Source organism: Balaenoptera physalus (assembly GCF_965194825.1).
Source record: "Balaenoptera physalus genome assembly, chromosome: 14".
Lineage (NCBI taxonomy): Eukaryota > Metazoa > Chordata > Mammalia > Artiodactyla > Balaenopteridae > Balaenoptera > Balaenoptera physalus.
In genome coordinates, this window is record NC_138893.1 from 40,120,194 (window position 1) to 40,145,365 (window position 25,172).

Consider the following 25,172-nt stretch of genomic DNA (forward strand, 5'->3'; position numbering starts at 1 on the left):
TTGCGATGGAAAGAAATGCTAGGCTGTATTTGTGACACCTTGCCTAACAAGAAAAGCAGTAGACAGAAGATTGAGGCGTATAGGTACACCTCATTTTTTTGTGCTTCACGGATATTGTGTTTTTTACAATTTGAAGATTCGTGGCAACCCTGTGCCAAGCAAGTCTACTGGTGCCATTTTTCAACAGCTTTTGCTCACTTCATGTTTCTGTGTCCCATTTTGGTAATTCTTGCAATACTTCAAGCTTTTTCATTTTATTATATTTGTTGTAGTGATCTGTGATCAGTGATCTTTGAGGTTACTACTACGACTCGCTGAAGGCTCAGACGATGGTTAGCATGTTTCAGCAAATGAAGTATTTTTTAATTAAATATGTACATTTTTTAAAAGACATAAATGCTACTGCACACCGAAGAGACTGCAGAATAGTGTAAACGTAATTTTTATATGCATTTGGAAACCAAAAAATTCGTGTGACTTGCTTGATTGCAGTGGTCTGGAACCGAACCTACAATATCTCTGAGGTATGCCTGTATTTGCAGATTAGCAATGGTTTTGAAACTTGGAAAAAAAAAACTTTTTTTTTTTTTTTTTTTTTGATAAAACTTTTCTTCAAGGATTATTGACACGCCCAACAGAAGATCAGATTAACATGGAGCTGCTCCAGATAGAATCCTGCTTGTCTGGTCTCTTCTTCCTCCTTGGTGACCTTTACATGCATAAGCAAAATTTTAGGATTCCTTGCAATACAATTTGAGAATCACTATTTCACAGCATCCCTGGGGGATACTGTGCATTGGCTCATTCCATACATTTCCGGATCCCTTTTAACAGCTTTCTTTGACTGGGAAGGCTAGAAACCTAAAAACTACATTTTCGAGATTCTCTTGCAATCAACCAGGTTCCAGGTATCGCCCAGGTTCTGCAAGGCAGATGTCTGGGCAAGACTTGGCAAGGGGATGTGAGCAATATGAGGCACTTGCATGGGAGGAAACAGGCACTTCTGGTAAATGTGTGTGTGTGTGTGTGTGTGTGTGCGTGTGTATAGGAGAGGAGGTTGCATTTGGCCCTTCTGGGACAGCTTTGGTAGAAATTATGGAGTACGGTTCCTGTATCCTGGGTGCCATTCGGGGTAAGACTTCAGCAGTGAGCAGTCCCAGGAGAGTCCGATTGGTCTCTTCTGCTGCTCTGTAGCATCCAAAAGAGCTTCCCTGGCTTTCCTAAGGACTCTATACGCTATTCTAATAAATCTCTTTCTGCTTAAATTAGATAGATGATTCTGTCCTCCTGAATCTAAGAACTCTGACCAAGACAAGCATCAGAAAATAGACCCTAATTGTCTCATTGCCTCATATGAAGTATCTTCCACATCTCCCCATGTTTGCATCCCTACTGAACCTAGCACTATTTTTATCACATAGATACTGAATAAACATTAGTTAAATCACATCACTATAGCATAGCATTATGCTGGATTACTTTTAACATCATTCAGCTACTTATTAGATCGTGAGACAAGGTCTAAATAATGTAGGGAAGACACACCTCAATAAGCAAGGGGTTGAACCATTATAATTTTTAACTGTGTGCATTTATCGAGGTAAAGAAAGCAAGGCATTAAAAACAATAGTCTCAATTTCTCGTCATTTGGAGGGGAACAGAAACAAGTCAAAAGCTGTCTTTTTAAGATATAACAGAGAGACAGACAGGAATGTAAAATTATTATGGTGATTGGCAACAAATCTGAATTTGATCACTGTAGAATGACATACTTAAATTTCTATGTCTTGTCGAAAAATAACAAGAAAAAAGAAAATGAAAAAATGGGCCCTTTAATCTTTAAAAATAATATCAGCATGGTGTTATATATATATATATATATATATATATATATATATATATATGAGTATTATCTAAGTATTTGATTACTGACAGCTAGTTTTCTTCATTTTGGAAAAGACTATGTGAAAGGACTTCCCTTTCCTACATTTTATACACAAACTATTTCATTTTCTAAAAGTGGTTGGACAAAGGGTCAGATGATAACTTTAAATATTTAAACTGGTCACTGACAGTCAAGTAGTGAGGAACTTCTCTAGTTTATTGTTAAGTATGGACTGCCTTAGAGGTAACCTTAAGTACATGGCACGGCTTCCTAATGAGTTATTAGTTATGAAATTATGAAGTAATTTAGAATTTTAAATAAGACTGGAGAATAGACTGGGGTATAACAAATTAAAAGCACCGTAATTATGCAGTATCATGAGATGTATTAGGTAGTCATGCTACGCATATATCAAAAATACATTAATAAAACGAACATATTAATAAAAAGTTAAGTCTGGCCTTTTAAGACCTCAACACTAATTGGAAAGGATTTTGACAGAACATCCTGAATAACTTTCATTATATCAGTTTTGGCAAGCTATTTTTCAGCTACCTAAATGATGATTATTTCTACACTCCACAGTGCATCTATCAAAATCTACGATCTGAAAAATATCATTAGTGAGGATGAGTGAAGTGGCAGTTGTTCAAATGGTACAACCTGAATTTGAATTTATTAGTGTGATGTAGGTGATATGTATGGGGTGTTTTATTTTCTGATATTTTACCTATATATTGTCCCCTTAAGATATATCACACATTTACATGTTGTACATTAATTATATATGTTATGTGTTATATTCCAAATTCTAGCCCTATTTTTAAGGTCATGCATTCAGATCACTCTAAAAACTCTTCCCAAAGTGTGATGATTTAATGGATTTAATTCTTAAAGAAAAACATTTCATAGCAAGGGCAGATTAACCTCACAATGAAAACAAACACATCCGGTAGTAGATATTATTGGTGAAAAGTGTAAAAGGTATAATTTTGCCTATAATAGCTTACTCCCGTAACCAAGACACAGATTTATCCATCTTTGCTTTGTTGTTGGGCTTAAAGTCATTGAAAATTCAAAGAACCAGATCACTACTTAGTTTAAAATAAGAAAGGTCTAGCCAAAAAGCAAGTCCAACTAGTTAACACCAGAGAGTACCAAGTGCCTATTATAGGAATACAGTTTATTAAGGTTAAAAAAAACCCAGGCAGCTGTGTGACATATTAATGCCTTTAACTATTCTTGATTTTAATACTGAATTTGGTTCCACTAAAGTTCTCCCCTTGAGGTGAACTGTTATGTGTATCTTTTTCATAGATGGCCATTGGTGCCATGCTTGTTGAAGGATATTATTCTGTAAATACCTAGGCTTTAACTTTCACCAAAATGGAAGCCTTACTCAATAAATAAGCAACTCACCCCAGGTCATGAAGTTAGATATTAGAAAAAGGAGGATATTGCAGCCCAGGTTGACTGTGCCCCCCTGACCCCACTCGAATTCCCCCAGACAAGGAGGCCTTTACTTCCCGGTTCTTTTAGTTGGGGTCTTGACTCATGGACTTCATATACTCCCTTTTCCTTTTCTCACTGAGAAGAAAACTCTCATACAGTATATTCATGATCATGCTGCTACGGTATAAATTAAGTTTATGAATGATGTCCTTCACTTATTGCCCCTTTCTCTCACACAGTGATATTTGTAACTCACGAGCTGTAGGATTTCCAAAGCTGAGTGATTTGTAATGTAATACCTCTAGAATCTCCAGAGTAATTTCAGCATTAGTTACAAATAAAAGTTGGCTCTCTGCAACTCTTAACCTTGGGAACATGAACCTTTAAGACTTGGAGATCAAATACCAACATTCCCCTAGGACTGCTGTACACATCTGCATTTCTGGACATAGGACTTTTTTTGTTCCTAATCAAGTATAATCTCACTTCATAACTTCTACTTTTGGCTCAGTGCTACCTAGATTTCCAGGCAAGTAAAAAAAATGAGGGCTGAGGATTTTGTGCTTAGAGGTTTGGAAATTTGGCAAATGTTACATTAAAATGGGAGTATTTGATCTTGAACCTCAACAGAGTGAAATTCAGTTAAAACACAAAGAAACCAAAGTAAGGCTTTATGTATTCCAAATCTGCACCTGTATTTTGATGTTGCCAGGTATTTGTACTAAGAATTCTGTGTACAGGGCAAAAGGGAATGAAGAGCCTCCCAAATTTTCCTCTGGGATCTTCCAGCCATTTGCAGTAATCACTAATTCTTGCTTACATCTATGAGTCAGGCATCCAAGTGTTGCTATTCCTGGCTGGTCCTGTTCTGTGTTTAAATGGTCTGATTGTTAGTCTTTGCATCTGGGTCCAAACCAATTTCACATGGAAAGTTAGTTCAACGATTCCAATCACCTTTAAGTTATCCTTAAAGACAGCTAAGAAGATAGCTTGAGTTATTAATATACAATTATGAAAACTGCCCTTCCAACTCACCAAACTCAAGGGTGTCATTCTTCATACAATTTCCTAAATATTGACCTTCTAGGATCCAGTCAATGAAGTAGAGTTTATTTTCAAATAATTTAATTTAACATCCATTAACATTCTTTGGGACCTGAAAGCCACGGAATTTAAATGATTCTTATATTCAGATAATTATGGGAACAGGTTACTTGTAAAAGAACATTTCCATGAAGATTTAGCCAGGCAGCACACTTTATAGGCCTGAATTTCATCAAGGTGGGGGAACAGACTAAATGTGGATTTAATTTACAAATGTTTTCATACAACACCCATAACTTTTATTTCTTGTTATGTTATCCATTCTATAATGTTAAAAAAACAAAGAAACAAACAATCACACAGCAGCATAACCAGGAATTATTAGGGGAAGACTATACTTCATCCAAAATTGACTTATACAATAGCTGTAGTTTGTCTATGAACTCATTTATTGTTATTGGTTGAGAGCCAATATGAGTAATGGATAAAAAGCATGGGTTTTATTTGGAATCAGGCTTGCTCTAGTTCTGTTACTTATTAGTTCTATGACTCTGGGTATGTTCATTATGCTTTTTAGGCCTTAGTTTCCTCATCTGTCAAACTGGTTACTGTAAAGATTAAGAGAGACAATTTACTAAAAAGTGCCTAGTATAGGCTGGCTCATAACTATTTCTCAATAAATGGAAGTTACTTTTCATTTGTCAGTATCTTTCCTCCTCTGCAAGCTCTTTGATAGAAAGAGCCATTTCTGGTACTTCCTTGTACATGTAACAGGACTTAGTCTTGTAACATGGTAGGAAAAACACTGCCCGTAGATGTCAGGGGACCAGCAGTCAAGCTCACTACCTGCTGGCTATGCAACTTCTGGCAGAGTTCTTAAGATGTCTGTTCTTAGTTTGCCTCTCTCTGGAATGGGGATATGCTTACATCCCTCTCAATGTTCTGATAGGAACGTAGAAAGATATGGATAAAACACATTTTGTAAACTGTAGAGCACAGCTTAGATTTAGGTTATTGTCACTCTTTTATTCTACTTAAATTAAGAGTAATTAAATAGTAATTTTTTAAGCACTTACTATGTGCTGGATGTACACAGTGATTTATAAGTGTTGTATCATTTAATCCTTACAACAACTCAATAAAGTAGGTACTGTCACTATTCCCATTTTTCAGATGAGGAAACCTAAGCTGACTCAAACTCAAGCAGTCTGGCTCAGAAGCCCACACTCTAAACCACTGTTACATATAGACTCCTATAATTTTAGGAGGAAGAGACAACCTTTTATGAATCCACCAATGGCAGGTCTAGGGGGTCAGAGTGACGAGGAGGCAGTCACCTTGCCTAAGAGGATGGCAGACGCCACAAACAAAAAGAAGAGAGAGGATCCAAGCAATCAGACTCACGTAAGCGAGGCGAGGTCACAATTTCCCCTTATATTCAGATTTCTGCAACACCAATACCCCATTCCTGTACATATAGTTTCAGCTCTGCTGAAACTGCCAAGTAAGGTGTAAGAGAGAACACTCGGCTAAATTCTACATCTGGCCATGAGTAAGACTTTAGAGTGTGGTAGTTTGGGAAAATACAAGTAGACTGGCCAGGGCGAAAAACAATACTTCGTGACATGTCACACCCTTGGGCTGAAATATTCGAAAAGGCCACCACTCGGGGGTGTGGTAGACACGAAGGACCATGGCAGTGGTTACCTCCATGAGGAATTGTCTTCTCCAGACAGACTGAAGGCACACAATAGTAGACGTCATCTTGTAGAAAGAGCTGTGACTTTACCGGGCACCAGTCTTTGGCTGAAGTCTACGAACCAATGAAACTTTAGAACATGAGACCCAAGACAATACTCTGCCTGTGTTCAACAGTGAGAGCTCAGAGAGTGTCAAAGCATGTGTTTAAGCATATGTGAACAAAGGGCGTAAAGATGTGTGAGACGGGTGTTAAAACATCAGTTCAAACATGTGTTTAACCATGTGTGAGCAAAAGGGTGTTAAGCCATGTGGTAAAGCAAGTGTTAGAGCATATTCGATGACAAATGTTTCTCATTTGGGAGCTTAAATTATTTTCTGCCTAATCCAGTGTTGCTAAGCAATAGTTCTGTGTTGTCTTAACGGAACACAATAAATTATTAAACTTAAAAAAAAAACTGAAGTTAGAATTCTTTTTTCCCATCTTGGTTTCATCACAAAGAATTTACATCTGTAGTTTTCAATAAACATAGTGGTGTTCTGCTAGTGTAAGCAAAAACCGGGGTAAGGCTCCCTATGCAGGAAGGCAACAGTCAGATTAGGGTAAGGCACACTCTGTGTGCTGAGACAGTATACAGTGTTTGGTAGATCCAGTGGCATATTAGGCTAATCTCAAGGTTTGATAAACCACATAGTCACTGACTGGGGGTGACTATCCCATCTAGGGCACCATGCCACAGCTAGGATTCTGTTTTTTTATTTTCAATTTTTAAATATCTCGAACACTGCTCTTGAGAATAGGAATTCTGACACTTCTTACTAACAGTAAAATGTGATAGACACCAGCTTTAAGGTTTCTCTGACATTACTTGCTAAATATATTAGCTTATGTATCTTCAATGCTGCTGGAAGCTTCCCTTCCAAAGCAAATGAATCCTCTTATGTTAAAATGGGAATGCACAACCCTGGATGTTATTTTAAAAAGAATGAAAGTAGACAAAAATCAGAGTGTACTAGCGATACCTTTCTGCAGGGTAAAGAAAGAGAGTTTAAAACAGACACACATATACTAATACAGGTAAAAAAAATTCAGGTAACTATTTTATTTTCTTGTTAGGAAACAAAGCGATAAACAAACTAAACCAGTAAACCTGTTTGAGCCCACTCATTTCTCTGTTGGGAGTGGATATATCATCAAATATTCTTCCTTTAAAAAAAAGAACAAAAGACAAGTAAAAGATCTGCAGGCTTGTGTTTAAATTCCATTTCCTAAGCAGTACTAATTAACATGGCTCTTTCTGCTAAACTGTAGAATGATATGTGTGTAAATGCTATCTGATTTTACCTATGAAAATATTTTTGATCATTCTGAATAAAGAAAAATAGATATAGCCATTAGAATCAAAATGTTGCCTTCCCAATCACCTTTTGCCTCGAGATCATGGAATGTTTTACTGAAACAAAAACTGGCAAGAGAGAACCAAACAATTAAAGCTAGTGTCTTCTGTCAGCCACCCTTGTAGCAGAGGTCAAAGAATTTTTGAATACTTCTCTCTTCCCGTTCACTTGTGTCACTTAATGATTTGTTCATGCGGTTCAGTACAAACTCAAGAAAATACAATTCCTCAGCAGAAAAAAGCACGGTCCGTGGTGCTGTGACCTGACTCTCTGCTTAAACAAATTCCAGAATGCGCACTGACAGAGCGATGATGATTATTTTTCCTTCTTGGAGACAGCCCAAATTAAGAAAACTAAGAAAATAGAATCTGACCGAGGAAATGATGGAGGAAGGTTGTGCAGAGGCTTTCTTAGTTTATGGTTAACAGTTTTATTTTTATTTTATTTTATTTTTTATCTTTTGGCCTCGCTGTGAGGCATGCGGAATCTGAGTTCCCTGACCAGGGATCGAACCCAAGCCCCCTGTAGTGGAAGCTCGGAGTCTTAACCACTGGACCACTGGGGAAGTCCCAGTAGTTTTATTTTTGACTAAAACAAATATACTGATGAGCAAATTCATTTCAACAATCCCATGTTTCTTCATTATTAAGGTGTTTTATTTTCAATAGTGTAAAACAGAGAATGCAAACCATTTATTTTCTGTCAATACTGAACACACCCTGATATCTGAAGCTATTTCACTGAGGTTAGTCTCCAAATGCATGTAAATCAGGCTCAGGAAAAATGTCTGTACTACAGAAATGATAAAACATCCCTAAATCTCATGGGTTGGAGGAAGAGACTACAGAGGGCTGTGCTTTTGGGTCCTCCGAACCAGCTGCAATTGTTATTGAAGGCCCCCAGCCTCCAGTCAAATAAGCAATAAACATACCCCACTTTATAGAAAATAGAAGAAGATAAACAGCCCTGGTGGAGATACTGATCTTGAGATAATACTTCAGAATTTGAGATAATACTTCTGAATTTGAGATAATCTGAATTTCCCTAGATGTGCTCATTTGAGTACACATAATCATTTTCCTTAACTTATACTTTTCTCTAGACATGAAATGCTCAATAAACAGAACTCACTAGAGGCACGTAGAGGGAAGAGGCTCTTTCTGTACAAATTCCTCCCTAGAGCACTTTGTACAATGTTAAGTAGAGTAATATAGTACTTAACGAATCTTGCATAACACTACGTACTTCTAATCAAACTTTTCAGAAGGCAGCAGAAATGATTAGAAACATAATTTTAGCCTCTTCTGCTTTCTATTTGAGTGACCATCGTTAATCTCAGTGGACGGGCCATGTGTGCAGTGGAAGGGCTCCCAGAGGAGCAAGTTTTCCCAACTTCACAGCCGTGGGCGTTCCACTCCAGGGCTGTGGGTAAGGTGACGCGCTTGCCCAGTGGGCACACAATGCATCCTCACTGTTCTTCCCCTCTGCCTCAAGCTCTGTGCCTTTCCTGGAATAAGCCTGCCAAAGATTCTAAACAGTGTAGGGAGGAACTGTCCAGAATAAACTGGCGCCATATTTGCAAATGTGTGTTTAAAGTAAAGCTAGGGAGAGTTTGCAATGTCCCAAATCGAGCCTGGCAATTGCTCTTGAGGTTAGTACCACTTCCCTTTTTATGAACAAAACAACCTTAGCAATTGTGGGAAATAAGCAAAACCAATGCAAATAAACCAACAAGATAGTTTATCTTTTTCACCTTAAACATTTAAAAAGGCTTAAGAAAATTAGATGTTTTTAATATAAGTACTTATGCCCCTTTTCTTCTACTCAATATGTATATAACTAATGCTTACAGAATCAATCAACCCCCAAATTAGAAATCTTGAACTTTTAAAAGGCTTTATGTAATTAAATGCTAATGCTTCAATCTGACATTATATCAGTAAATACCATGCAGAAAAGTTCAAGGTAGGTACTATGCTAAGATAAATATTTCTCTAAGTCCCAGCTTTTCATTTCTGGAGACCAATGGAGAGACAAACCTCAAAAACATTTCATGTGTTACATTTCCTATGTAACTGAACTCAGTGGAACATTAATTTATAAGTTTTAGTCTACTGATCTAATTTGGAACATTTGCTTTCTGAGATTAAGATTGATTATTTTTTAAAGATTGAATCATCAAATTTTGTTTAAAGGAGGTTAAAAGTAAAAGCTTGCTCAAAATAATGAGACTAATCCTGACATCTACAGGCATGCTTCCAGACATTAGAAAGTTTTTCTCTTAAATGTGTTTCCTTCCAGATCTTTACTAAAATGCAGGGGGTTAAGTCGGCAAGGTTTATTATAAACCAAAATGTCGTGGCTCACCTGTTCTTTTGTTTGCTCGTTTGTTCGCTCGTTCGTTCATTCATTCACTCATTCATTCATTTATTCATTCAAATACTTCCTGAGTGTCCATTCTGTCCAAGGAACTAGCGAGGCACAGGGGGTCTAAAGCAGAAAGTTTTAGTCCCTGCCGTCAAAGAGCATAAAGGCTTTCGGGTGTGACAGAATAAAGCAGACAAGTACGGCACAGAACTAGTAGGGTGGGAGTTGGGGTGGGAGGGGAGAGCCCACACTAAAATGGGTAAAGCACTTTAACTTCGGAATCAGGGGTGCCTAGTTCCTCAGTGGGGCAGAGACTTTAGAGCACACATGATCCCAGAAGGACCCTGCACGAGTACAGAGCCTGCAGGCCACAAGGGCCTCCTATGTCTCCAAGGGTGTTACTCAGGAAAGGGTAACATGGTCTTTGAATTCACTTTTTGTCCTTCCTCTGCGAAACTGAGATGATAATTTGATCACTGCTTTTTGCAATCACCATTTTCTACTTGGAAACTCCCTCTTAAAGTTCTTTATATTTTCCTCGAGCCTTGTGTCAGGTAAATGTAAAACCATTTTACACCCCCATCCCTACCCCGTTCCACCTTTAACATTAGGGGAATGAAATGAAAATAGTCATTTAAAAAACTTTTAGGAGGCAGAAAAACTGGCATCACTTCACTTCTACATGTTTTGGTGCTTCATTATGTTTTGAGACCATGTCTGAGTGCTTAAGTTCTCAGAGGTTGGAAATCAAAGTGAGAGAAAATAGCAAATGTTTCTATTTGCTAATGGTATTTCACTTGTGATAGCGAGAGAGACATTCATTCATCAAACATTTATTGAATGCATATTATGCACCAGGCACCAGGCTTACTGACACGGTGCTACAAAGATGAAAGCCAGTCCTCCCCTCCAGGGACTCACGGTCTAGTGGGGAGATGGGCAGGAACCCCACGAGTACAGCACGGCGAGGGTTCCCACGGTACCGTGTGCGGACCGCTGGAGGGGCGGGAACTGATTCTAGGCGACACAGAGATGATTACTTTTAATTTAAAATATTTGTTAACACTCAACATTATATTAAAAATATTTAATTATGCATTTACTTTAATGTGAAAAAATGCATAACCAACACATTCGAACCATGATTTCATGGATAATACTCTGTGGGATAAAGCTAAAGAATATATTTAAGTTTAAAACAAAAGTGTGTCAATTTAGGGGCTTCCCTGGTGGTGCAGTGGTTAAGAATCCGCCTGCCAATGCAGGGGACACGGGTTCGAGCCCTGGCCCTGGAAGATCCCACGTGCTGCGGAGCAACTAATCCTGTGCGCCACAACTACTGAGCCTGCGCTCCAGAGCTCGCGTGCCACAACTACTGAGCCCGCATGCCACAACTACTGAAGCCCGTGCTCCTAGAGCCTGTGCTCCACAAAAGAGAAGCCACTGCACTGAGAAGCCCGTGAACCGCAACGAAGAGTAGCCCCCGCTCGCCACAACCAGAGAAAGCCCACACACAGCAACGAAGACCCAACGCAGCCAAAAAATAAATAAATAAACTTTACTAAAAAAAAAAAAAGTGTGCCAATTTAAAGAAAAATAGCAGTGGAGATATTAGGCAGAGAGGACCAAAAAAAAAAAAAATTGTGATGTACTACTCTGATCACTGAAGTTTGGGAAATAATGCAGTTCCATGTGGGTAAGTCAAAAAGGATGCCATTTTACAAAGTTTGGAATCCTTATGGTATGTTCCCTGGACTAAGATGCCATGAGGCAACTTATGTTCCAGGAGGGCACAGGTGAGGGAAGGGCACTAATGTGGCCTGGGGGATTCAGAGGGGTTTCCAGAAAGAGGAGGCTTAAAAACGACAAGTTGTGCTGGAAAGCAGTACACTTATTAGGACCCTTCATTTGTAGAACTGTTGAATCTTAAGTTTGCATGGGACATTAGAAATCATGTTGTGTTATCCGTAATTAACTTTAAAATACTTCCATATATATAGTGTGACATATATGTGTGCACTGGTTTTAATCCATACCATAGGGCAGTGATTTTATGACTGAAGTGGCCTAACGGGAATACACTGTTTAGTTCACATCTAAAAGACTAATGAAATGCCATATTCCAGAAGCAGCTACTAAAGTGTGGCGGCTATCTTTATCTTATTAATTAGTTACTCTTAATTAGCATAACAATAATTATTAATGAGGACATCAGAAATGGTACTGAAGCTATGCGGACAGGCTAGAAACATGGTCATCGCACTCCCAGCCTGCGTGGGAAGGGTATCTGCATCTAGTGACCCCAACTGCCTATTTCCCCTGGACTGGAGCCCTCGACTCAGGATTCTGACTCAGTCCTGTGTCTATCTACTTAAAGGAGGAGTCGGTCACCTGACTTTGACTAGAAGGTTAGCCATATCCTCTTTCTAGAATATTCTCACATCAAACTTGAGGGAACTTTTCCTGCAAGTTGCTGTCAATGCACTCTCCTATCAGGACAGAGGACAGGAGCTTCGTGGGCCCACAGGACAGGTGGAGGGCTGTTCCTGTGCCTGCTTGCACGTGTTTCTAGGTGTGGTAGAGTTCCATCTGAAATTTGCCTTCAACATATTACTTGGGAAGCAGGTATAGACCTCCACCACCTCCAAGGCATCTGTCTCCAACTGCAGCCACGATCTACCCAGAAGAAACTGGTAATTCTGAAAGGCCAAATTTGCTGGGCAGATCTTAGCTAAACTAGCTCTCACAGAGAGGTTAAGTGATTTGCCCAAGATCACACAGCTAGTTGGTGGCAGAACTGAGTTTAGAATGTAGTGCTTCTTGTTACCATCTTCCCAGGCAACCAATGATTCTTGACCAGGTTTACTCATCCTGATTATCTGCAGAACTTTTAAAAAATGCACAAGCTCAGGTCCAGCTTAGGAGATTGTGATTCTGGAGGGGAGCTGTGGTAGCGACCCAGGTATCTGCATTTTTTAAAATTTTGCACAGGTGCCTCTGATATACACACATATAATTGAGAATCACTGGACTAGACCATGATACTAATAAGTACCATCTACCGTACATTTTCTCTGGGCCTGGCCCTGTGCTGGGTGCTTGACATGCTCTGTATTATTTCATTTTTACCATAAACCATTGAATAAGGTATCCGCAGCATTTTACAGGTGAAGAAACTCATGCTGAGAGAAGTTAAGTAACCTGTCCAAAGTGACAGCCTATAAATAGCAAGACTGAGATTCCAACCCAGTTTTGCCTTTCTCTATAAATCTGCTCTTAGCCATGATCCCCTGCTACATACCATGGGACAAGATGCTGCTTAGAATTTCTAAGGCAGGGGTCACGAACTATAGGTGAGAGGTGGACAATGTAAATGATCAAAATGGGTCCAATAGTAACTGGAGTGAGCTGGAGACCACGTGCCCCTCTGAAAGGTTTTGAGTTTTAACTGCTGGCAGCTATTTTGAATGTTTTAAGAGTAACTCTGCAGAGCAACTGGAACTCTCATATATTGCTAGGGGAATACAAAATGGTTTAGCCACTTTGGAACCAGTTTGGCAGGTCCTTATACAATTAAACATATACAAACCATATGAGCCAGCAATCTTACCCCTAGATATTTACTCAAGAGAAATGAAAACCTACGAAAAGGTGTGTGCACAAATGTTCATAGCACCATTACCTGTAATAGCTCTAAACTGGAAGCAACCTACATGTTCATAAAACTGGTGAATGATAAATAAATTGTAGCATATCTTACTATGAAATATTACTCAGCAATTAAAAGGAATGAAATACTAGTACACACAACAACATGGACGAATTTCAAAATCTCTATGTTCAGTGAAAGAAGTCCTACACAAAAGACCATGTGCTGTATAATTCCATTTACACGAAATTCTAGAAAAGGCAAAACTAGTAGCAGAAAGCAGATCAGTGTCTGCCTGGGACAGGGATGGAGGAGGGGAATGAGTGCAAAGGGACTGGAGGCAACTTTTTAGAGAGAGAACTGGTCTCTGTCCTGATGTGTTGTGGTGGTTACGTCATTGCATCCCATGACCAAAATTCATCAAATCTACATTTAAAATGTGTGAATTTTATTATATGTAAATAATATCTCAATTTTAAAAACAAACTAAAACTGTGCAGACTGGGGAAAAAAAAAAAGTACTGCAAGCCGCTTATGGCCCCCAGAGTTCCAGTTTCAACCTCTGGTCTCAGTAGAGAGGTTCCATTTTAGCTGCCCCAGAGGAAATACAAAAGATGACAAGTCATCCATCATCCTGGGCTCGGGAAAAATGGGGAAGTTTGTGTTCATCCCCCTTCTTCCATCGCTCTCCTCCTGCTTCAGGTGCAAAATGCTCCCATGCTGCCCCCTGGCTGTTCAGCGCCTCCTACCACGGCACCCGGATCACACCTCATTCTTCTGAAGCGGCTCCAAAACCACCCTTGCGGTCAGCCCTCCTCTCAGCCTCCTGTATTCTAGGCGGTCCCTCAGAGCTCTGTGCAAGGCGGGGACAAACTTCACCCGGTTAACACATCACCAAGCAGGTGCCATGATCGATGCTGATTAAATTATCAAGTACTGCCATTTGACAAAGACAATGCGTGAAGCCTTAATCCAAGTTCAATTATTGCCTTTCAGTCTATTAGGGAATACTTGGGGGGAAATGCAGCTATTTCTGGAACCCACCACATTGATCTCCTCTACAGGGTGACCTGCCTGCTTTGTTTATACATACACTTTGTCATCAATATTATCATGAAACACCTTAAAATTAATACAGGCAAGGGATCTGTGTGGATAGCATAGAACGGTACACATACATCTCAGTACCCAAATATCAAAACTCAGTGCTCTTAACCATTAGGCAGTGGAAGCCTGAGACACATGAGAGTCAGTCCTTCAATTTTCTAGAAAACTAATGAATGCCAACCACATGCTGCTTGGCTTTCCTGAACCTCTACCAACGCCATAATAACTTGATTAAAAAAGAAAAGACTAAATACAATATCAAATCCACCATGTATAGTAGTGCAAGCTATCATGTTAAGTTAAAAAGGAAAAGGCAGAACTTGAAATTGTACTAAAGCCACATAAATAAAAATTCAACATTTAAAGACAAAAAAATGAGGAAAAGATCACTGTAGGTGTGTTATGAGTAATTTCTTTTCTTTTAAAAAATGTTCCCTTTTGCTCTGACAACAAACACTATTTGTGTAATAAATATGAATCAGAAATCACACGGACTAGATCACCAGGCAGGACGTTGTGCTTACCTGTCACCCACCCACCAGTTACCATCTGTGTTGACTGCTCACACTTCCTTCTCCTTACAGATTTGAAAGCCCATGGGATTTGGCAGTACCCTGCCAGGTACCTGAAATTATTTCATCAACGCTTTAGTCATGCTGCTGAGGACAGCCACTCCTTCCAAAGCTGTCCGCTAAGCATTTGTATTTGCAAATGGAAATAAAGCCAGAGAACTTGATTAACAAGGCAGGTGTGCACCTAGAAAGAACCCCAGTGCTGAGAGGGAACTTTCATTCAAGCAACTTGTAGAAAGTGATATCTTGACAAGGCACATGGTTAATACATTTTTTTCCCCCAAAGCAAAACTGGGTTAAAAATTTCAGGTCCTATGAAAGCAAAATAGTTGGAAAAAAAAAAAAAAAAAAAGGAGGTAGTAGCAGGTTAGGCCCAGGTCAGTTTCAGTCAATGTTGTGGAGTTTGATTCTAGGCCACCCAGGTTCTCTGATTGGTGGCCTCCTAAAATCCTCCAGGATCTAGCTCCCCTCCTCCATACCAACCTATTCTCAGATTATGTCACATGCAGCAGAGCTGAGACAACAGGTTATAGAGAGTCTGCACAGCATCTGAAGAGACAGCAAAGTCTAATGATTAAGAGGACAAACTCTAAAGGAAACATTCTGGGCAATGGCTCAGAATGATACTTTTGATGGCATGGTGCCCCGAAAGAAAAATCCCACCTTATGGTGGAGGTCTATTCTGCCTACACACATAGCCCCCTGTACTTGTAACACCTTTCAGGATCCTTAGAAAAACACCGTGAAACTGGTGATGTTCAAGAGGAAATAAGAACTTGCAAAAAGAAACATAGCAACGGGCTACCTGAAAACAATGAAAGAACTTGGTCCTTTAATAAGGTTCATTCTGCCCAGAGTACATAGTAGGTGCTCAATAGAAGAATAATAATGACAAGAAAAAGTGGACCCTAGATTTTCAGGCCTCTATCACTCAGTCAAGCTTTTGTCTCTCCAGTGGGGGGTAAAGCTGGGAGGGACAGCTGTGCATAACTGCAAGCGTGCTGTGAGCTGACCCAATCTACTGTTAGAATGGGAGCCTCAGAAAATGAAAGGCAAAAATCGCAGAGCTGACAACAAAGAGCTGATCTGAATTATCTGCTATGCCTGCCTTGAAAGATGCTACCTCCTTCTTGTTTGTGCTGCTTTCTTGGTCTGGAATCTCTTAACTTTGCCTGGGTAAATCTCACCCCTCTTTCAAGGGCCACTACGAATGCTGTGTCATCCACGAAACTCATCCTGACTCCCCCAAGCTGGCGATAGTCTCCACTCCAAACTGTGCATGAGGTTTCTGATCACCATCCATCTTGAGGCAGTGCTTCTTCTGCAAGAAGACTCATTGGCAAAAGTCATCCTCCATCCTTATATACCCAGCAAAGTTCCTTGCACATATTTGTGGAGTGAATTACCATTTTCCTAATAAATGCTTCCAGGATAGGAGCATTAATAGGGGAAGTTGGTTCCTGTCGGTAAGTCATTGTTATTGTTGGAGAGCAGACATTTTCCCAGGAGGGACAGAGAAGGGAAATGGGGAGTATGGAAATGTTGTAAGGATGCCTGGCCTACAGTAGATGGGCTTGTATGAGGCTTGTATGAGGCAGACATGCCTCGTTTTCCAGATGTATCAGTGGACTCCATCAATGAATATAGATGCCACGGCTGACCCTGCCAGGCAGTATTTGGAATGACCCCCTAAATCCAGCCTCACTATGTTACTTAGAGGGACACTTAAACCTCAAAGAAGATTCATCTAAAGAAACTGGCACATGGGATTTCATTTTCCCTAAGGCTTACATGCCTTGTGTCAGTAAGTAATCAATAATTAAACAGTAACAGTTAAAACAAGACCACCCAGGCATACAGGCTCAAGGGTTGAGCTATAGAAATGGTTTATATGGTCCCCTTATGTAGGGCAATTTTAAAGATCACCCACAGTTTCCGGTTTAAAATGGTGCCTGCTTGATGGCTCCTGATGCTGCATCTATCAAAGTGACCATTAAATTGAAATGAAAAAATAAAAGATGACGATAATTTACGACACCAAAACTGACATCACAAATTGCCAGAACCTGGAAGGATTTTCTACGGCTACAAAAAATGAACTGGGCTGAAAAATGTAAAGCAGTAGTCCACCTCTCCCAAAGTCTGCTACTAGGTAAAAGATGTGAGTTCTGTTACAACTAGAAACCAAGTATCTGCCTCTCTTATGAGTGGATGCTGCCACTTAGGAGGCATGTGGACTGCTGCAGTCACTCCTCCTTTTCCACACTCCTCATCTTATTTTTTTCTATAGCCAGTAAGAAATGACAGTTCCCAGGAAAACAATAAATCAATACTGGGTAGTGATAGGCAAGGAAGGTATGGTGAATCCTGGGAAGTGTGGTCTTCATAAGTAAAGTGTGTTTGCATGCAGTGGTGGAGGGTAAACGTTGTGAAGGAGATGACAGTTGTACACACAAGGGTTGGACATTTTTCATGCCAGAGTCAAGGAGTGGGGGAAGGAAGAAGCCCCATTTCCTTCCCATGAAGACAGCCTGGAGACAGAGGGCTATCTCTCGACAGAGTTGATCATATAAAGTTGCCATCCATTTGCAGATCCAAGAAGAGGTTTTAAAAACTAACGAAACCAAATAAAAATGCAAAACAACATGAAGACAGTGCCAAAAAAGATCCTATAGAACAAAGAAAAGGAAATGACATCCTAAAGATTCAGAGGAAGAACGCAATTCTGAAAATTATGTGATAAAGAAACCTATATATGTTTTTGAAGATTGTTTGGCATCTTCAATAAAAACAGTAAGAGTATATATAGCCTTTATAAAGTGAAGGGCAGAAAACTGTAAAGTAAAACCTGTGATATTTAAAAAAGATAAAAGGGTAAAAGATGAAGTGATGGGTGAGATAAAGAAGAGATTTCATAGAACCAGCAGTGGAATTAATATTTACAGAGAAAAATACTGGAATGAAATATGCTTCCTTTCACCAGTGTGATTTGGGTGCTACCTTTCGTCAGTGTGATTATGGACTACTTCCCTCCTATTTCTTGATACTTGTTTCTCTTCTTTCTTTCTTTCTTTTTTTTTTTTTTTTTTTTTACAAAATACGAAGTTTGTTAAAACTTTCATTAGAAAAATTTTTAACTAGGAAAAATATAATCATGAAGATGAGGAAATTTAGAAATACATTTAAGATACAATATTAAGTGAGAAGAGCAATATAACATTATACATGGATCATGACGGAAAGACTAGAGGGAAATACTTGTATCAACAGAGTAGCTTGTTTCAAGGAAGAGGGATTAAAAACAACTTTTTTCTTTTAAAATTTTTCTTTAATATTTCTATTTTATGTTTTATAGCAAAAGTTGATTTAAAAAGAATGACCCCCAAATAAAATGTTAGTCATATCCTCAATGTGGTGGCATTACAGAAAAAAAAAATCTTTCTGATGCCAGCAAGTACTTTCAATGCACAGTTTCCCAAAGACTATTCAGGTTCATTTTCATGTTCCAACCAATTACTATTACTACAATTTAGGCTAAGTCCCTGGAAGGCAGGGCCTTTTTCTGTCGTATACTCTATGCCCAGCACTTAGCCTAGTGTTTAGAAAATTGCAAGTGCTCATGAAATATACGGTGAATGAACAAATGAATAGCAGAAGGAAAGACTACTCCATCTTATATAGGTAGAGCCATGGGTAAAAAGATTATTTGCATTCATTCAGTTTTTATGGCATCTCCAATGTTAAAAACTGCAAGGATGCTTTGCTTCCAGAATTCTCATCATTCATCATAAATTACATGCTCCATGGAAATCCAGTCGGAGCCAAAACCTGGTGCCATATTTTTATTTCTCTCTTTCCATTTCAAAAGAAAAAGCTGTAGTTAATTCTAATTTTCCTGCGGGCAGAGGGAAAGGGAACTTTTTATGTGTGTGAAAGAATGGCACACCCCCAGCCACCTGAGGACAGTTCCTCCCAGGAACACCTGTGTGCTCCAACTGAAGCTTGTCCAAATTGAGTCCTGGGGATCAGGAGCTTGCTCTTCAAATGTCCCACCATTCTACAATATTTATTCCCCACCTGTCTGATGGCCATGATAGCTTGGGAACGCTCCAGCCAGGGAAAGCTGTTTCTTGGCCCTGACATGGCAGAGCTAACAGCAGCTAATGTTCACCTAGAATCTGGTCTGAATCCAGTTGCCCCAGAGTTAAAAAAAAAATGCCTCTTCTTTTCCTTTTCAGTCTACCAGCCTCAGCAAAAATTCTTAAGGAGGGGGAGGTAAATAATTTTTCATCCTCAGACCAGTATGTTGCAAAAGTAAGTTATATCTTTCACTCTGCCTCTTAAATCTGATTTTTGGGTTTTCCACTCCTAGCCATATTAAATAGTTGCCCAATACTAAAAATGAGGATTGGTAAATTAATTTCTCCAACATGAGAATTATCAAAATCCACGAGGTAAAAATGCAATAAAAATGATCTTAAACACACAATTTAACATGCAATTCAGGGAAGGAAAAAGATGCCCACATTAAACTCCAATTGTAATAGTGAAATAATGTTTTATTTAAAAAATTCTAGCCGTAAGAAAACTGTACATTTGAAAAGCTTACATAAAGCCTTATAAAATAGGAGACCTTTTATCTCCTCTAGATCCATGAGCCAGAAAATACTTTATCTATGCAATTTCAAGGCACATAAAAACCCCAGTGAATAAATAAAATGTTCTTGTTTTCTTTATACAGAAGCTTTAAAAATTATCCATCTAAATAGCTTGGCCTTGAACACACAGATTAAAAGACCTAAAGGCTATGGCTTCAGATCACATATACAGAACAGAAAATAAATGCTTTTCTTTATTGGCTGGGCAAGTTTGCTACTAACTAAACCTCCATAAATGCATTTGATGAGAAAGATTTAACTGGAATATACGAAAAAATTCAGTGTTTTAAAGTGATACACTTATCAACTAATTAACGTGCCACAATACAATAGTTCATGTACTCTGCCAACATTCTTTGCGTCTATTCACCAATCACACGTATAGAAGGTATAGTTAATATGCAGTATAATTTCAAAGACTATAAAATTTTATAAATACATAATTTTAGTCAAGGGTATGAAAGTTCTCAGTATCTTTCTAAAATTGGGGTAAATAAAATGTGTGAAAAGGTTTTTCATATTTGTTTATAATTAGAACTACTGAGGTGACTTCAAGCCTTTCTTACTTATTTGAAGAAAATCTTAAACTCTACTGCAAGTAAAAAAAAATTCTCAAGAAGACTTTGGATCATATTTACTTTATAAGCAGATGCAGTTACAAGTTGTTAACTTCCTATATACCCTCAACACAGCTGTGGCCAAATAGATGTTTCTAACACATCCTCCTGCCCCCAATTCAAATTCTGCTGCTGGAAGTTATTACCTTGAGGCTGCCATAAAAAGGGAAGCGGCGTTACCCCATGTGTGGCTTAAGAATCAGGCAGTAACTTTCAGGCCAGGTACCTGCCATCTCCTCTATAAAGTCTTACCTGACCGTGGGCCCCAGGAATTTTTTCTTCTTGTTCCCGCTTACTATTTTATCTCTCACTGACCATACAGCACAAGTTACTATGTATTGTTGTTTCTTAAAAATATTAAGGTACCTAGGAGTAGAGTTCTGAGTTTGTTGAATCTCTGATGACTAACGGATTCCCTTTGACACAGTAAACATTAAATATTTGCTGTTGAAGAAGATGCTGCTGAGGATATTGCTGTGAAGAGGCTGCTAAATACATGGTTTCTGAGGCTAATACCAGGGTGTTGGTCCAACTTTGCTCCATCTTGGTGGAATGACCTTGGGCAAGACTCAACTTTTGTAGGTCTCAATTATCTATAACATAAGGATAATAATGACGATACCAAATCACAGACTTCTTATGAAGGTTACATTAAATGAAATAATATATGTGAATGTGCCTTACAAACTATAAGGCCCTATATATATTTTACTTGTTCTGACTGTCTTTAAGGACTTAATTTTGATAAATGATCTGATTTCCCAAAGAAAGCATCCCTGAAAAGTTTCTTGTTAAACTTTGTAGAAAATTCAAAGTGTTTCTTGTAGACCAAATACATTTCAAATAAGCCAGAATATCAAAGTAATTAAATGGTTTTTAGCTAAGACATTGTACACAGTTTTGTGACAATATCTCATTTCTCAACTTTTTTGGAGTTGGTTGTGGACTATTTAGAAAATTTTATGGAAAATTCTCAGAATGATGCACATACACACATACACAAATATTTTCAGGAAACTCCAGTGGTTCAGAGACTCTGTGAAACCCACCCCAGGAGAGGGACCACTGCCTTACGCCCTGAGACAGAGAGCATGGTTTTATGAAAGTACTTGGGGACCTGATTCAGACACCTTTGACTGATTTGAGAATTAAAAAGCTGATAGGTTTTTAATTTTTCATCATGAAATCATTAAGATATCAGTAGATGGAAAGTAAAGTGGCTTTTTCCTATGTAAACTATAATTGTATAAGAAACTATGCTGTTCTTTCATAATTCTAAGCCTCTTCAATGTTCTTCTAAAATTTTTCATAAAATTTACCATTGTTGCATTTTTCCCGTTGATATTCATACTTCAGTTCCAAAGCTCTTCACATAATTTTACAAAAGAAGCCACTAACTTTTTAAATAGGATATTGAGGTTAAAAAAAGAAAACGCCTCCTGTCATTTCAGCTACTACCTTGTCAAAAAATGTTAGAGATAATTAAAAAAAAAAAGAAAACAACTTCAATTAATACTAGTAAGGTGGCCAACTTTTGCAGTTTAAGAAATATTTTAATTACACTTCTGGATATTGAATATCTTTCTTTATAAACAGTGTTTTCTTTCTTTTTTGTTTCCATGAATGCAAAGAATTCTTTCTTAATACCTAGATGACAAAAAAATCTCAAGATGTACACAGTTGTTTCTTATTATGGCTTCCCTGGAAAACATTTCTGGGAAAGCACAATTCCCAGCCACTTACTTTGTTTACAACAGACAAAACTGCTTGTGTGGTATAAATAGGAGTCTGTCCTTAAATGCTGCTGAAAAATGAAATACAACCATGAAAGGGGAGCTATTTCCTGCCCCCAAGGTGGCTTAAAAAAAAAAACTTAGCTACTTTAGGAACAGCACCAAAGCATAAATAATAATTACCAATTGCCACACAATAAAAGACTAATTTTACAAAAAAAAAAAAAAAGAAAAAGAAAAAAGAAAGAAAGAAAGAAAGAAAAAAGTGGCTACATATTCCAGAGATGCCCTCAGAATTGTCAGCATTAGAAGGTTTTCTTATCCTGCAAGATTATGAAACCCCTTTTTGTCTTCCTGCATTTGCGATGTATATCTATAACTCGTTCTTGTTTGTGCAGATAAGCCTCGCCTTGTCTCCCTAACTGCACTTTCAAAAGAAGATTCACAGTTGTTTGACTTTTGATCTAGGGAGCAGCTAGCTCGACCACCTGCACTGTGCACGAGCTGTTACTGAGCTCGCTTTGTCCCATCTTATAACACAGTGAGCCTTTTAAAATTGATGTGTGAATACACTAATTTACAATGTGAGCGTTCAAACAAAAAAAATATGGCGGCGGCAGCGGTGGTAGTGGCGGCAGCAGTGGCAGCAGAAGAGGAAGGGGGAGACTGGTGAAGCGGGAAGCCCGGACACTTGCTTTATAAAGTGCAGATACCGTTCACTGCCTCTGGTATTTAATGAAACAGATGGCCAAAGGCCTCCCTCAGCTTACCATGGAGCAGACAGTGGTGTAACGGTGTGCGGGCATGGAACTGTAAAATGTTGTTTGGTGATGGTATATGTTAATAAATAGCCCTTTACAAGGGGGGTCGAGGGCTCCATTACTTGTTTATAAGGAAGGCCTAGGGCTCCCTGCTTCCAGTTAAGAGCTCAAGGCTGCATTCAAAGGAAGTGTTGATGGTGAAGGTGACGTGCACCCTTCGTATTCTACATTGCGTTAAAGGATGGCATGTTTCCTGGGGAAAAAAGGGAAAATCATAAAAGAAAGGTAATTCGTGAATTAGCTCAAACTGTGGCTCACAACCAAGGAAAATATAAGATGTTTTTCCATTGTGATTAAATAATGGACAAAAATATTCTGTTATTGTTAAGTTACTTATTTTATCTTTGAAAGAACATGTTTACATTGCAGCCAAGGGGTTTCAACTAAATTACATCCAAGAACCTAGACAGCAGCTTTGAAACTGTTCTTAGCCATTCTTCCAAAGACCATTCATTGACCAGGCCCAGGCCGGGGGAGCTTGGCGCCGGGGGAGCTTGGCCCCGTGCTAAATGCAATGAAGCTCCTGACCACCAGTGGCTTACATTCCAGACCTGAGGACCCTTAAGACAACTGGTCGCAGAGAAACTCCTCATTCTCCTCCGGGCAGGGATCTGACACGAGAAATGTCACCCCCTCCCAGTAACCAGTCTATCAAGGCCTGTCTCAGCAGCATGAAAGGCTATGCTTGACCTCAACTAAAGGTTACTTTCATTTTAGATTCTAACACCGTGGGCCCTCTGATTGTGTCTCCTGCTTTGCTTTCAGGTAGGACATTTTCCACCTGTCTGGATATCTGCACAGGCATTTGTTGACAGTCCATGCTTTGCGGGGAGTAAAGTGATTCCTGGCTTTGTTTTCTCTTTTACTTGGATATCCTCCCCTATTTATTTCAGCTGGTTGCACAATATTGTGGGGAACCATATAAAGTCCCTTGGGGGATGAGGGAGGGGACAAAAAAGGTCTAGAAGAAAATGAAGACTTGGTCGTTAATAACTAACTACAATGTACACAATGCAAAGCAGAAGATGTTAGAGTCTTGTGAGAAATACAAATTACCCTGAAGGATCAGAGCAAAGACAGTTTGTTTCTCGCTGGGAGACTGATGAAGGCTTGATGAAGAGAGAGGTAGTTCACCTGAGAGCCAGAGTAGGGATAAAAGTTCACCTGAAACATTCTGAAGATAACATCTGTTGTTTTTGCCCACCCAGGATTTATTCCCCTTTTTATCAAAAGCCTTGGATTTTTCTGAGGTAACTGCTCTCAGTCCGCGTGTCCATCCGCTGCATGAGGTTCCAGGTCTAAAACATCAGATCCCAGATTAATGGGATTTTACGCAACCAGAGCCACCCAGAACCAATAAGACTGCATGCTATGACTTTTCGGGGGAACAAAATGGCTAGATTCAATAGGTGTCACTGAAAGGGCTGGCAATAGCTTTGTCTCCACAAGGAGAAACCCTGATGAAGGATGGAACCACATATAAGAAAGCTGAGATGAGAGATGGAAGGAGCAACAACCAGCTGTGATGACCCTTAGATTGTTTGAACCCTTAGACTCCACTGTGTTTGAAGTTGCTTCTGCCCTTGAACTATCTAGTTACATGTGGCAGTTATTTCCTTCTTTTGTTTATAGCCAGTCGGATCTGGGTTTCTGTCACTTGCATCCAGAAGATTCCTGACTAACACAGGTAAGAAAAGGAGAATATTCCAGGTAAAAGTATGAGAAAAAGCAAAGGTACAGAATTAGTGAAAAGTGAAGGTGGGCTTTGGAGATGGGAAGTAGTTAATTTTAGTGGGGACAAAGGGTCTATCCAGAGGGAGTAGCAGCAAATAAGGCTAGAATACTCACTGGAAGGCCTTGGGGATTAGACTAGGAGGACACATGTCAGCAGGCAATGGGGAACCTCGGGAGGTTTCTAAGCAGGAAGGAAACAGTACTAGTTTTGCACTTTGGAAGATAAATTGGCCAGTAATATTTAGAAGGGCATACAAGGGGAAGAAGAGTCAGAGACCGACTAGGAGGCTCCCCTCCCTAAACTGTCCAGTGAGAGGAAGGACTCTGAGCTTGAAGGATCTCTCTGCTCTTGGCAGCACTCGAGTACTCTGGGGCAGTTCAAGCTGTGTTGCTGAGTGGGGGTCACAGAGTAGAGAGGGAGAGTGGTGGCACCAGTA

General features: G+C 39.2%; 1 protein-coding gene across 20 annotated transcripts in view; it reads right to left on the bottom strand.

The window, feature by feature from the left end:
* Nucleotides 1-25,172, bottom strand: part of VTI1A (vesicle transport through interaction with t-SNAREs 1A) — a 419,912-nt gene that overhangs the window by 180,874 nt on the left and 213,866 nt on the right. For 3 of the 20 annotated variants that reach the window (XM_082423344.1, XM_082423353.1, XM_082423342.1), the window contains 2 exons: nt 10,766-10,861; nt 7,153-7,286 (listed from right to left, as the gene is read on the bottom strand). The exons of 13 other annotated variants lie outside the window; for them this stretch is intronic. In XM_082423344.1, coding sequence (XP_082279470.1) covers nt 7,274-7,286; nt 10,766-10,861 — 109 coding nt within the window. In that variant the 3' untranslated portion in view covers nt 7,153-7,273. Of the gene's footprint in view, nt 1-7,152; nt 7,287-10,765; nt 10,862-15,124; nt 21,041-25,172 lie in introns of those variants that run through there. 4 more of the 20 variants (XM_082423343.1, XM_082423348.1, XR_014253030.1 and 1 more) reach the window with 3 other exon arrangements.